General features: G+C 48.5%; 1 protein-coding gene across 1 annotated transcript in view; it reads left to right on the plus strand.

Annotated features, from left to right (window-relative positions):
- The first annotated feature begins 4,469 nt into the window (after positions 1 to 4,469).
- The window catches only part of TAB1 (TGF-beta activated kinase 1 (MAP3K7) binding protein 1), a 29,964-nt gene continuing 19,782 nt past the window's right edge, over positions 4,470 to 14,651 (plus strand). Inside the window, exon 1 of the mRNA XM_004447838.4 lies at positions 4,470 to 4,690. Within this exon, the coding sequence (XP_004447895.1) occupies positions 4,658 to 4,690 (33 nt within the window). The 5' untranslated portion in view covers positions 4,470 to 4,657. The remainder of the gene's footprint in view (positions 4,691 to 14,651) is intronic.

A 14,651-nucleotide genomic window follows, 5' to 3' on the forward strand; every position in this document is an offset into this window, starting at 1 on the left:
GGAGAGAGGCAATTACTCTCTTGCACCACCTCAGCTCCCTGTTCTGCTATGTCTTCTTATTTTCTCTCCTCTCTGTCTCTTGTTGCGTCATCTTGCTGCACCAGTTCTCCGTGTCGGCCAGCACTCCTGCACAGGGTGGCATTCCCGCATGGGCCCACCCTCTGGTGGGCCAGCTCGCCCTCACCAGGAGGCCCTGGGCATTGAACCCTGGACTTCCTCTATGGTGGATGGGAGCCCAATTGGTTGAGCCACATCTGTTTCCCAACAAATCTTTAAAAAATTAAATTAAATTAAAAAGAGGGGAGGGAAGCACCATCTTTCTACCTTTCTCCTTCCTGCTGACTGAACATGGACAAAATGGCTGGAGCCCAAGCAACTATTTTGGGCTACATGGTGCTACAATGGTAGGACAAGAAGATGAAGCACCATCCCAGGCCTAGATCACCTCCCGCCCTTTCTCTCTTGTAAATCATCAACTCTTCCCTATTAAGCCTTGTCTTTAGCATTTAAACAGGCTCAAGTTCCTCCCAATGTAAAAGAAAAACCTGATTTTCCTGTCAAGGGCAACGGCCGAGGACTCTGGCAGGGCAGGGTCCTGTGCCTGTAAGGCCCGTTCTTCGCCTATCCGAGCCTGTCTGGAGTTCTGCTGAGGGTGCTGGGCGCTGCCGGGTGCTCTGGCCCTGCTCGGGCGATGCTCAGGCCTCTGAACTCCCTGGGACCCCGGAAGACTCGGCGGCTCTGTGCCCCCCATCCCCCACTTCCCACGAAGGCAGTGACAGCTGGGACTGCTGGGTCAAATCTTCGCTTGTCACTGTCCATACTCCCTACTCCATCGTCAAAGAAAACTCTAAGTACTTACAAAACGGCCAGCAGGGAAGTCTCTGGAAGCTTCCTCCACGGGTCTTACTGCTGGCCCAGTGAGGACCACCCCAGATGCCCAAACGCGGATGACCCCGGGGTCCGGTGCCGTGAGGAAGACAGCCCTGTGGTTTAATGACGACGACGGCGAGGAAGGCCGGGGGTGCGCCGGCGCTGCGGCGTCCTCCTCCAATACTCCAAGGCCCCCCAGCCTCCCCCACCCGAGTTACACCCTCAAACGGGGTCAGAGCAGTGGCCTGGCTGAGCGACCTGCCCGCCACCTCGGCCCCAGGACACCTCTCGAGCCCCGGCCGGGCAGTGTGGACAGGATAGCAGTCCTCAGGACGCAGGGCAGGAAAGAGCAGCCCCCAGGCGGGGACGTGGCTCGGTGCTGCCGTGCGCAGGTGGGCGTTTGGAGAGGAAAGGGCGGTCACCGTTTTTTTTTAAGGAGGGACCAGGGTTTGAACCTGGGAGCTTGTACCCGTGAAGACGCTCAGCCACTGAGCTCCACCTGCTTGCCAAGGCATCTTTTTAAATGAAGGCTAGTTACTGGGGCGGACTTTGGTACCTCAAGTTTGCCAAAAGCAGCAAAATCCAAACTGGTTCTAAGAGGCGGGCACTTGTTCTTGGTGTTACTGATGCTTTCTACATATTCAGAACTTTCCTTTTTCTCCAACTCACTTATTCCTGGGGGAAAGGAACAGGACACTATTTTGTCTGTGAGAGAAAATGAAATGGGGTCAGGAAAGGTCTGTATAGGATTTGGCAGCAGGGGAAGAGCCAGGGCCGGAGAGGACCTGTGGGGGGTTCGCAGACACAGGAACCCCTTCCTTTAAGTAAGTCACCCGCGACGGCGGAGGGCAATACTGCGAGCTCGCAGGGCTCTTTCAGGAGAAATGCACTTTGAACCTCTTGTTTGAAATTCCAGCCCTTTATTCCACCCCTGTCCCCTCGCAAATTAGTCTCCTGTATCTGGACCAGAAAACAGTTCACGGCGCTTGCAATTCTTTGCCACCCAGAAGCCAGGATTCTAAATACGGGATGTGAAGCTCAGGATTCTTGGCAAGATCAAGTCTTGATTACCAAATGGAGTTGAGGGGAAGGTACTTTACTACTTTACTGGAGTTAGATTTTCTTCTTTCTTAATTGAGAAGAACATTAAAATTGTTCTTTCCGAGAGGATATGTATTCCAGCTGTCTCGCCGAGCCATGAGACCTTGGGCAATTTGCTGGCCCTCTCGGAGCTCAGTCTCCGGTGAAACAGGATCCTGCTAACAGCCACCCCAGGGAGCTAACACTGACCAAGAGGCCAAATGCTCAAAGTCTGTAAGGGGTTACCACATTCAACGCTCACAGCACCTCACTGAGGTGGGTGCTGTTATTACCCTCATTTTATACAGAGGGAGAAACTGAGGCCTAGAGGCGCTACGGCCAGAATCGAACCCAGGCTCTGACCCGTGCACACCTTAAACCGCCATGAACAGTGTGAATTAACCAATATAATGAAATAATGTGCTTAGCCTAGTGTCTGACACACAATAAGGTTAAATAATGGTTTTGCTACAATTAATGTTAAAAGAGTGCTAGTGAAGATAATCCTGTTTTAAAGCTGTCAGGACCTGCTAGGTATTCAGAGGGCAAGATGTCTTTTTTTTTTTTTAGCCAGCAGTTAATAAACTCATTGAGGGGAAGCACTGAGTATCTAGAACAGAGATCTGTGGCTCCTTTTGTCCTTCTCCAACATGGGTACGGTCCTTGCTCTTGGCGAGGCTTCATAAGACTTATCTCAACGCAAAACGCATCTAAGGGGCCAGCGTTGTGGTTCTGTCTTACCACGCGGTAGCTGTCAAGTGATGACATGCATCTCAAATTCTGGCGAGGACAAATGAAGCAAATTAGGCAGTACCTGCCCTTAATCAAGTCAAAACCAAGTACAGCTTGGTCTCCCAGAAGCCCTTAGGGGCTTGGTTTGAGAAGAATAAAAGATTATAAAATTTGTTTTATGGTTTTATAAGAATTTCTGGCTTAATAGCATAAATAAAAATTAGTGGTTTCTTTTTTAAAAAAAAAAAAAGAAAAGAAAAACCTCTTCCTCAATCCCATATCCCCTTCTACATTCCCTTCTCTGACTCTTCTTCACCATTCACTGACTGGGAAGAACTGCCTATTCTGAAAGTCTCCACGTCTCTATTTCTCAGTCTTTCCTCAGCCCACTGTTTTTGGGCTTCTGTTCTACCATTCTGTGTAATTGCCTGGGCCAAGGTCTGCTCCGCTACATCTAATTGACTCTTCAGCTCTCTTCTAACTAAAATCTCTCAAAAACAGACCATCGCAAGACACTCCTCACCTTGGCTTCTGTGCCTCATGCTCTCCCTGCCTCACTGGCTGCTTGTTCTCTGCCAGCTCAGTCTCTGCTCTTAGCTCCAGCCTCCTCTATCCAACAACTGACTTGACTTCTCTACCTGCATGTCTCAAAAGCAAGCACCTCAAACTCAACAGGCCCACACTGAACTCATTCCCTTCTCCCTTCCCCCAACTTTTTGGCAAGAGCAAAATGTTGCTCTTGCCAAAAACGTGGGAGACATCTTTGATACACCTCTTTCCGTCACCCGTCAATCCACCCTCAAGCCCTGACGATTTCATCTCCTAAATAAAATCTACTCTGTGCGATCAGCCAATTCAGACTCCTTTCATTCATCACCCGGAACTAGTTCAGCAGTCCTCTAGTTGTTCTTCCTGCCTCGCCGCCCCTTCAACCCCCTTAAAAATCTGTTTGTACACAGTAGTCAAGGGATCTTTCTACCAATGGGATCTTGTCACTGGCTTGCTCAGAAGTTGCCAATGACTTCCCCATGTCCCCTGAATGAAGAGTCAAACTTCTGCCTAGGGCAGGGCTTCTTAACGGGTCCGTGAGTTGAAGTGAAATTCAGAAAAGCATCATTCTTGTAGGAACGTGTTGGTGCGGGTGTGATCTATTTATTAAATAATACGCAGGATAGTGTGGGTTTAGTAAGGGACCATGACTAGCGAAGGGGTCTGTGGGACAAAAAAGGCTAAGAACCCCTGGCTCCCACCCCTACATCTCATTCCCCCACCATCTCCATCCTCACCACACACCTTCCGGTAGCTTCTTGAAGCTACACACTCCCTCTTTCCTCGGGACTTTTGCACCAGATGTCCGCTCTGTCAGGTCTGCCCTTCCCTGTTGCCAGTTAACGCCTATTCTCCCCTCAGAGCTCAGCCCAAGCATGTCTTCCACAGGCTGGATCCTGGCCACTACCCCCACGCCCCTAGCCATAAACGTTTCCTTTCTACCATTTAAGCATCATTTGAATGTTAGCTCCTTGAGGGATGTCTTTTTCGGTGCGGTATTCCCTGCACACACTGTAAGGCCAGACACGGTCATCCAATGAGTATACGTTGAATGAATGAATGAATGAACTGCTTTTCATCCCCGACCCGTGCCCCAGTGTTCATAAAGAACGCTAATCCGGGGCCTTAGAAGCCCCATATGAAAGGCGTCCTGGAGAAAGTGCCCATATATAGATGGAATCACTTAAGGAATGTGACGGCTTTTCCTAAAACGTACTTTATCTCCCTCTACCTCTCAGGAGAAAAAAGGTGGAAGAGCGCGCCTGCGCACACGCCCCGATGTGCTTGCTCCCGTCCCTCTTCGGCCGTGGGGTGGCGCTGGGCGCATGCTCCTGGCGGCGGTCCTCCACGCTCCTCCTGGCGGCTCTAGCCGCCCCTCTCGCCTGCTCTGCCGGGAAGCGGGCGCGGCGGCGGGGTTACCTCCAAGATGGCGGCGCAGAGGAGGAGCCTGCTGCAGAGTGTGAGGAACCGATCCGGTGTCCGGGCAGAGGGTTGGGAGCCCGGGGGAACGTGTCCCTCTCCCGGGCGTGGTGTGACCGCCGCCCTCCCCTCTCCCTGGGCTGGCCCCCCTCGCTCGCCATGTCGGGGGCGCGCGAGACCTTCGGCTAGTTTAGTCCCGCGAGTCCCGCGCTTGCGCCTTGCTGACCAGTCGCCTGGGGGTTCCCTGGCTTCCAGGTCCCAGCGTCCCCCACCCTCAAGGGCGCCGGGCTCGTCACTCGGGCATCGAGGGTGGAAACCCTCCCACAGCCACAAGGGAGAATCCGGGCCCAGAGCCCACCCCTAGCCCAGAGTAGTCGTGCAGTGACAATAACGCCAGCAGCACCCACTCATGTACTGCTTACCATACTCCAGGCATTGTGGTAATTGCTACACATTTGAAAATTTTAACTTTCATAACAGCCCCTTGAGGTAGGTGCTATTATTATTCTTGTTTGACAGATGAGGAAACTGAGGCACAGAGAGGTGGCCATTTGCCCAAGGCCACTCAGCTGATAGGCAGCAGAGGGGGATCCAGTCCCGGCAGTCTGATTCTAGAAGCCTTCTTAATCTCGAGGCCAGACTGAAGGAATGACTGGGATAGTGGCAGCTTAAATTCTGGTCCTGGGTCTGACTCACTGCCTCCTTCGGCTTCGGTTTCTTTTTCTGAAGATGAGGGCATGCAATGGGAGTGTCTTGAGATTCCCCTCATCCCCCATCTGGATGCCCATAGGTTTGGTGCTAACGTTGCCTCTGGCCCCTGCGTCCTCCTGGCATGCAGGCACAACTAGGTGCGGATATGATGGTATCATAGGCCTATTCTGATGATCCGCTGGTCCCTCCTAGTGTCCTAGTGACACTCTGTTGTAATTGCCTGTGGACTTATCTGCTTCCTGTACTAGAAGTGAACTCCTGGACGACAAGGGCTTGTGATCTCTAGCTTCCTTTTGTGTCCCCAGAACCCACTACCAATGTCTGCCAGGCACTTAATAAGTTTTTGTAAAATAACGATTAAAGCATTTGTAGCCAGGCCCAGGGCTCGGCCTTGGTCTTACAACAATGCAGCAGGTATTGGCCCTACTGCCCTTGAAGATCTTGAAGCATCAGAATTGGGGCTGGGAGTGACCTTCACTGCTGTATACTAATGACAGAATTTGTGTAGACTCTCTGGAAGCAGTCTTGAAATTGCTCCCCCAGGAAGCCCCCCCAGGTGTCCCCTCCACACCCCTGTATCGTACTCCCGCTCAGCAGAGTAGACCTGCCGTGGCGAGTTGGTTAGGTAGGCCTGGTGCCTTCCGCCTTGTGAGCTCCTGGAGGGCAGGGCCCTTTATGAATATCCCCTTTGTTATGAGCATTCCCGAAATGCTTCTGGGTTGTGGCATTGACAGAGTGGCTTGGAAGTAATAAACGCTGCAAACTGCCGTGGCTTGCTGGGAGAGTGGTTTCCTGGGTCCTGCAGAACAGGGCGGCTGTCAGCTTCCTTCCCCTCCAGGCATGATGGAGCCCCAGGGATTCAGGGTAGACACAAGGCAAGCTTTACTAGCTCTGGAATGTGTTTCTGGGAGTGGCTGTGGAATCTTTCCTGGTGTTTTTTAAAAGATAGAATAGTTAGCTTTAACTCCATATCATGGTGATGTGATGAAAGCAAGGAGCTAGGGTGGGGATGTCCACTCAGGGGCCCTTCCCACCCTGTTTTTCTCCAATGACGATCAAGACATCCCTGCTGTACACAGAGGAGGAAAGGGCCAGGCAGTAGGCGGGGCTTGCTGCCCTGCCAGGGACCCCAGTCTGGTGAGGGCACCCCCAGGGCTGTCATTCAGCAAATGGTTGTAAGCGCTGCTGGTCTGGGCCTGGGGAGCCAAAGGGGGAGTAAGGTGTGGTACCTACCCTGCATTCCTAGTCCAGAATGCAGAAGGAGCCAGATACGAAGACAGTGTGTTAGGTACTCTGGTGTTGGCATGGACGTGCATTGGGATCCCTGAAGAGGCAGCAGAGAACTTTAAAGGCTTTTAAGGAGGGTAGGAGTTTTCTAGGCAGAGGAGAGGAGGAACATTCCAGCAGCATGGTACTGCATGTTTATGTGTAGAGGGACTGAGGCATGGCCTAGTTTGACCAGATCAGAGTGGATGTGCAGGAAGGGCAGGGGGATTGCTGTTGGGGCTGGAGGAGTGTATGGGAGCAGATGACTGAGCGGCTCATTGAATTTGAGCCTGAGGAGTTTTATCTTTCATCCCCAGCCAGTGTGGCACTTCAGAAGGTTTTTGAGCTTTTGAAGAAAGCGTTTGTTCAAAAGCATCTGGGCCTCTTGAAGCCAGACAAAACAGCGTGAGACCCATAGGCCTAGGCACCTAATACCCTAATATCCCTGAGTCTCGGTTTCCCCAAACCCAGAGGAATACCAGAAGTCTCATTAGTATTAAATGCACACGACACTCCTAACGTGGCCACACTCAAGCCGTCTGAGTTCCACCTTGAGTTGTGCTGTGAAGAAGCACATGCTGTTCATTCCCCAAATGTCATGGAGCGCTATTACGTCGCAGGCACTGCACAGGTGCAGGGGACAGCACCCTCATGGAGCTTACTAAAATATAGACAAAGTGAGCAAATAGAGATCTCGTATGATAAGGTAATATCTACAACAACATAACAGCAGGAGGTGCAGTGAGGAAGAACAATCTGGATTCAGAGAATGGGGGAGGGGCCACTTTAGACAAAGCAGTAGGGAAAGATGTGCTGAAGAAGGGAAACAAGCCATCTGAATACAGGGGAGGGGGTGTCCCCGCTTCAGGAAGCAGGGGGTGCAAAGGCCTGCCTGTTTGAGGAGCATCAAGGAGGCTGGAGTGGAGGGCATGGGGGGAGAGCAGCAGTAGGAAGGTCCTAGGAGCTGGGGCCATGCCAGGCCTTGCGGGTCCTGTCAAGGACTTTAGAGTCTATTTTAAGTACAATGCAAAGGCCTTGGGTGGTTTTGAGCAGGGCCTTGATGTGATCTAGCTTATGACTGGAGAAAGATCCCTCTTGAGAATAGCTCTTTGAGTGGTGAGACTGGGAGAACAGGGCTTGCTGAGGGGCCCTCACTAGTCATCCGGGGGCAAAACCATGGTGGCTTGGCCCAGGTGAGGCGAGAGGAGTGCTGAGGAGTATCACCCTCTGCCTGTGGTTTGGAGGAAGAGCTGATCTGACTTGCTGATAATAGGCTGCAGGGTGCGTGACAAAAAAGAGAAGTCAAGAAGGACTCTGGGTTTGGGGGTTGAACAACGGTGAGTTGCGGGACCCTGGAAGAGGAGCACCTTGGGGCAGTGAAAGTTAAGAGTTCATTTTTTGCCTCTACTATATTTATCTCATGTGAAAAAGGAAATCTACTTGAAATCTTTTGTTTTTGTTTTTTTTTTTTTGGATATGTCCTGTATTGTCAGCCAAAGGGGTACTGATGTAGAATACCAGAAATTGGTTGGTTTTTATAAAGGGTACTTATTTGGGGTAGGAGCTTACAGATACCAGGCCATAAAGCATAAGTTACTTCCCTCACCAAAATCTGTTTGGAGCAAGATGGCTGCTGACGTCTGTGAGGGTTCAGGCTTCCTAGGTTCCTACGTTCCTGGGGCTTGCTTTTCTCTGGGTTCAAGGTTCCTTTCTTCCTGGGGCTGGCTTCTCTTTCCTCTGCGTGCTGACTTCCTGGGGCTTCGGCTTAAGTCTTCAGCGTCAAACTCCAACATCAAAACTCCAACATCAGAAACCCCCAAATCTGTTTTTTGCCATGCCTTTTATCTATGAGTCCCCACTCACCAAGGGGTGGGCATAACTCAGTCATGCCCAGGTACAGATCAGATTACAAGTATAATCCAATATCTATTTTGGAATTCATAACCATATCAAACTGCTACATGTCCTAAACAATTATATCTGTGAAATCACAGATGCTAGGTATATATTTTTTTCTTGTGTACATTGAAATGAATACATAGCCATTAAAATAAAGCTGTCACCAGACCATTTCCTCCAGCCATCTCATACATCGTCATAATGTGGCCCGGCTGCTCTTGCACACAATAGTACTCCCCAATTATTAATGGCCCCTTAAAAACATTAGAGAGTGCATTACTTACCTTGACTCTTAGCTTGTTGGGGACAATAACCAGGATTTGGTATCCGCTCCTGTCGTCTTCACTTCCCAACCTGTAGCCACCATGCATGAATGCATCTCCATCCGCCTCGGCCAGGCTGGAGTCCAGATTCACAATGCCTGCTGGGAGCACTGCTGCTCTGCTTGGAAGACAGCAGCCAGCCCGATGGCCAGATGCCAAGTGACAAGACCATTGGGGGAGGAGATGACTCCTTCGACACCTTCAGTGAGGCGCCAGCAAGCACATACCCAGGCAGTGTTTGTAGGCCTGGAGCCCACGGTCATTGATGAAGTTCACACTGGCACCTGCTGTCAGCCCTTCCACCCTGAGCAGCTCATCACAGGCAAGGAAGATGCTGCCAATAACTATGCCTGTAGGCACGACACCATTGGCAAGGAGGTCATTGACCTGGTTCTGGACAGAATTCGCCTGCTGGCTGATCAGCACATAGATCTTCATCGCGTCTTGGTTTTCCACAGCTTTGGTGGGGGAACCTGTTCTGGGTTCACCTCCCTGCTGATGGAACGTCTCTCTGTTAACTGTAGCAAGAAGTGCAAGCTGGAGTTTGCCATTTACCCAGCCTTCCAGGTTTCCACAGCTGTAGTCAAGCCCCCACAGTCCCATCCTTACCACCCACACCACCTGGGAGCACTCAGATTGTGTCTTCATGATAGATGCAGAGGCCATCTATGACACCTGTCATAGAAACCTCAATATTGAGCGCCCAACTTAAACCAACCTAGCTGCCTTGTTAGCCAGATCGTGTCCTCCATCACTGCTTCCCTCAGGTTTGGTGGTGCCCTGAATGTTGCCCTGACAGAATTCCAGACCAACTTGGTGCCATATCCCTGCATCCACTTGCCTCTGGCCATATATGCTCCCGTCACCTCTGCAGAGAAAGCCTACCATGAGCATGAACATGAATCTCTTCTGATTTCTGTAGCAGGGATTACCACTGCTTGCCTTGAGCCAGCAAACCAGATGGTGAAATGCAACCCTTGCCACAGTAAACACATGGCTTGCTGCCTGTAGTATCATGGTGTCATGGTTCCCAAAGATAACAGTGCTGCCCTTGCCACCATTAAGACCAAGTGTGGCATCTACTTTGTGGATTGGTGTCCCACTGGCTTCTTCAAGGCTGGCATTAATTACCAGCCTCCTGCTTTGGTACTTGGTGGAGACCTGGGCAAGGTCCAGCGAGCTGTGTGCATGCTGAGTGAGCAATACCACAGCCGTTGCCGAGGCGTGGGCTCGCCTGGACCACAAGCTTGCCCTGATGTATGCCAAGCGTGCCTTTGTTCACTGGTACGTGGGTGAGGGCATGGAGGAAGGAGCATTTTCTGAGGCCCACAAAGACATGCCTGCCCTTGAGAAGGGTTATGAAGAGGTTGGTTTGGCTTCTGGTGAAGGAGAGAGTGAGGGAGAAGGAGGGAAACCCTCAGCCCTTAGCCCTCATCGTGTCACACCCCGGCACTTCAGCTTCCAGTCAGCTGACAGCATTTAAACTGTCTGGTAGACTGTCTTCCCTCCACATTGTGACCATGTCTTATTTTTACATGTGTGCCTGTGAAGTGTTCCATCATGTCAGAGAAAAGGCTTCAAGAAGAAGCCACAACGTATTAGAACTATTTTTGTGATGAAAAGAACCTTTGATTAAAACCCTAGTGGGAGAGGTGGGGGCAGGGAGTGGAGTTGGCCCCCGAGGGGCAGGAAGGACAAGTGTCCACCCAGAAAGACAGCAGTGGCAGGAGGCTTGGGGCCTCTTTAAGCCCTTGAGAGAGAGAGCTGCTGTCCCCAACCCTGAGCCATCTTCCTGGGGGCGTCTCTCCCCCTTTCTGAGCTTCCTTCTTGCCTCTAAGGAGTTTGGGTGCTTTTGTCACAAAAACACTCAGCCTTTTCATACTATAATTTGATATTCAAGCTGTGGCCTGAACTTGCAACCATGCTTTGTCCACTTCTGCTGCCCAGGAGTGTGGGATTAGCCTTTGTGAAGGCTTTTCTGGCCTGTTTTTATGTGACGTGGTCATATATGCCTCTGAAAGTCTCCATTTATGACATGGGCACAGGGTGTTTGTAAAGCCCTCCTTGGGTTAAAAACAAATGGATCGTATAGAAACTTGTCATATGGAAATAGAAATTTTGGTAACTCACAAAAGCAAGTGAAGGTTAGGCTTTTTGATACTGTCTTCTTCCTTTTTCTAATTTTCCATTAATTCTTGGGAGAAATTAATTTCTTGGGAGGAAATAATTTTCAACCCACCACAGAGTTGAACTCCCCTGTGTGCACTGCTGTATGTATTTACAACAGGATGGTGATGAGGCTGTATTAAGTGTGCGACTCAAGGTCCCGGCAGGCCTGGTATTTATGGGTGTGGGAGAAAGTATGCATCAGTGTGAGCAGGCGTGGAGAGGTGGGTGGTTCGCGTGAATAGAAAATACATGACCTTTCTGAAAATTGCTCAGAAATGTGGAGAAGGAAGCAGGAGACTTGGTAGGCTGGTGGGTTTTAATAGCAGTGGCGGTGGATGCTCAGTGACCCCGAATAGCGATGGAGAGAATGGAAGGATCTAAGGGGTGCTCCCCAGCCACAGCAGCTTGAGAGTGACCTTCAGGCCCCTGCTGGGATCAGGGAGGGCCAAGTCCTTCTCCATTCCCACGCTGGTGGAACCTCCTGGAATTTTCCTGCCACATGTTATTAAATCAGTGTCTGCAGTGCTGTGGGAACTTTGTTGCAGGCGGGGCTTTCCACCGAAGAGACTTCTAGGAGTAAATGAGAAGTTTATCCATGTGTCATTGGGTCCATTAATTATAAGACCACCATTATTTTATATACTAAGAAAGAAAACTCACTAGTAATTAACCTGTAATGCCCCATCTGCAGAGATGGTAAAATGCAGAAAATATGCATCTTAGAATCGCTAAATAAGGCAGGTAGTTAACTCAAGGCCATGGCCTAAGAGTTGCCCCAGGGCCACAGGGTTAGCAGCCAGTGAGTGGGGTGTCTAGTGTGCTCAACCACTGAGCCACATCCCCTTCCTTCTGGTAGGTTCTTAGCACCTTCTGATACTTGTTCATCTCCCCTTTTGGCATAGAGAGATCAGGGCTCCAGCACAGAGCCTAGAACAGGCAATAGATTTGGCTAGAATTGAATAACTGTCTTGTTTTTATTTATTTATGTGTTTGTTTTTGTTTTATTATTTTTTATTTTCTTTTAGATATGGCAAGTAATACTGTTTTTCCACTTAGGATATTAGAATAGTTCTAGTGGAAACTATGAAATCATTTGAGTAAAAGAAAATTTGGCAATTTAAAGTAGTAACCTGCAATGAGTAATTTCTCAAAGATGGTGAGTGGGTATTGAGTTTGGGGAACATGAGGCTTTAGTACCTGTTTAGTTTGAGCAGGGCCTTTGGAACAGGGGAGAGGATTTGGAAAGAGGAGGTTTTTCCTCACCATGGATACTTTCAATATGCTATTTGGGTAATTTTTTTCTTATTTGTCCTTTATTTTAATAGCAAGCCAAGACACCTTAACTGGGAACCTCATGTTTAAAGAGTACTGATATAAAATAAGTTGAACTTTGCTAAGCAAGGTACGTGTGTTAAAATAGTTGGTTTGTTTTGAAGTGTGTGCTTGTCTCTGTGTCTGTACAGCTGGGGTCCCTCAGCTGAGGCCCCCCAAAAAACACTTGGCTTCTCAAATAGTGTAAATGTTATTCGTCTCCTGTGTTAGGTACGGCTGTCTCCTGCCCAAAATGGGTTAGCCTCCCGTGCTTTTTGTTTTGGTCGGTTTTTTGTTGTTGTTGTTTTTTGTTTTTAAGATTTATTATTTATTAATTTCTCCCTACCCCCTCATTGTTTTACACTTACTGTGTCTGTCTGTCTTCTTTGTTTCTTTAGGAGGCACTGGAAACAGAACCCGGGACCTCCTTAAGCCTAATCACTTTAGCCACCTCCGTTCCCTACTTTGTTGTGTCTCTCATGGTTTTTTTTCTTCTTGTATCTCTTGTTGAGTCATCTTGCTGCACCTACCTGTTTTGTCAGCTTGCTGTCTTGCTCATCTTCTTCAGGAGGCACCAGGAACCTCTGCTCCCTGCTTTGCTGTGTCTCTCATTATGTTTTTCCTCTACTGTCTCTTGTTGTGTCACCTTATTGTGTCAGCTTGCTGTGCCTTTCTCTTCACACCAGCTCACTGTTTTCTTTAGGAGGCACCAGGAACTGAACCATGGACCTTCCTTGCTTGACGCACATCTGCTTCCTTTAGTCACAGTTTAGAAATCATACAGAAGGCTGTATAGAAGGCCTTATCTGTCCAAGAATGTTGAATGAGACTGTTCGCCTGTTGAAGGGCATGTCGCAGAACTGTGTCACCAGGCGGGAAGGCTGGGATGAAAGCATTAAGATGTAATCCAACCGATAAAAGTTTAGATTTTTAAAAAATCCTCTACAGAAGTGTGAATGGGGGAGACTGACTTGATAAAAGCTCACAGGGAAATGCCCTTTGATTTTAGTTGACAGCAAGATGGAGTTTTCACATGGAGGCTAGATGCCCATCTGTTATTGCACTGCATGAAGGCTATTGATTTTTCTTTGTTGATTATATACCCTGCTACCTTTCTGATTTCAATTCTTTGTGTTAGTCATGTTTTGTTTTGTTTTTAACTTTTTTTTTTTTTGGAATAATTTCAAACTTACAGGACAGTTGCAAAAATAATGCAAAACCTAGACAGAACTCCAACATACTCTCCTCCCAGGCCTCTAGGTCCACCAACTTTTAACATTTTGCCACATTTGCTGAATGATCTATTTGTCCATCTATGCATCCATACATCCATGCATCTATCTTCTAAACATTTGAGAGTAGATTGTATAAATCGTACTTCTTGAACACCTAATCATTCCATGTGCATTACCTAAGAACAAGGATATTCACGTATGTAACCACCTTACGTAGTTATCAGGGTCAGGAAATTTAACATTGATATAAAGCTTACAGTCTGTATTCCAGTTTTTTCATATGTCCCAGTAATGTCCTTTTGGGTCTTTTCTCCTCCATTATTAGATCCAGTCCAGGACTGGATAACCTGGTAACTTGTACTCTACTTTCTGTCTCTGTGAGATTGCATATTCTACCTATTTCATTTAAGTGGAATCATACAATATCTGTCCTTTCATGTCTGACTTATTTCACTCAATGTGATGTCTTCAAGGTTCATCCATGTGGCATGGGTGAGAACTTCATTCCTTTTCAAGACTGAGTAATATTCCATTGTGTGGATACACCACATTTTGTTTATCCAGTCATCTGCTGATGCACATGTAGGTTGCTGTTACCTTTTGGCTAATTGTGAATAAAGCTACTATGAGCATTGGTGTACAAATATCTGATCAAGTCCCTGCTTTCAATTTTCTTGGGTATAAACCTAGAAGTGGGATTGCTGGGTCTTATAGTTGTTCTATTGAATTAGTTTTATCATTGATTCTTTTTAAAAACATTTTTTTAAATATTTATTTTTATTTATTTATTTCTCCCCACCCCGTTGTTGTTTTTCACTTGCTGAATGTGTTCATCTTCCTTGTTTCTTTCTTTTTAAAGATTTATTTTATTTATTTCTCTCCCCTCCCCCCCGCCCCAGTTGTCTGTTCTCTGTGTTCATTCGCTGTGTGTTCTTCTTGTCTGTTTCTGTTGTTGTCAGCGGCACGGGAATCTGTGTTTCTTTTTGTTGCATCATCTTGTGTCAGCTCTCCGTGTGTGTGGCGCCATTCCTGGGCAGGCTGCTCTTTCTTTCACGCTGGGCAGCATTCCTTACGGGGCGCATTCCTT

The sequence above is a fragment of the Dasypus novemcinctus genome, chromosome 12, assembly GCF_030445035.2.
Source record: "Dasypus novemcinctus isolate mDasNov1 chromosome 12, mDasNov1.1.hap2, whole genome shotgun sequence".
Lineage (NCBI taxonomy): Eukaryota > Metazoa > Chordata > Mammalia > Cingulata > Dasypodidae > Dasypus > Dasypus novemcinctus.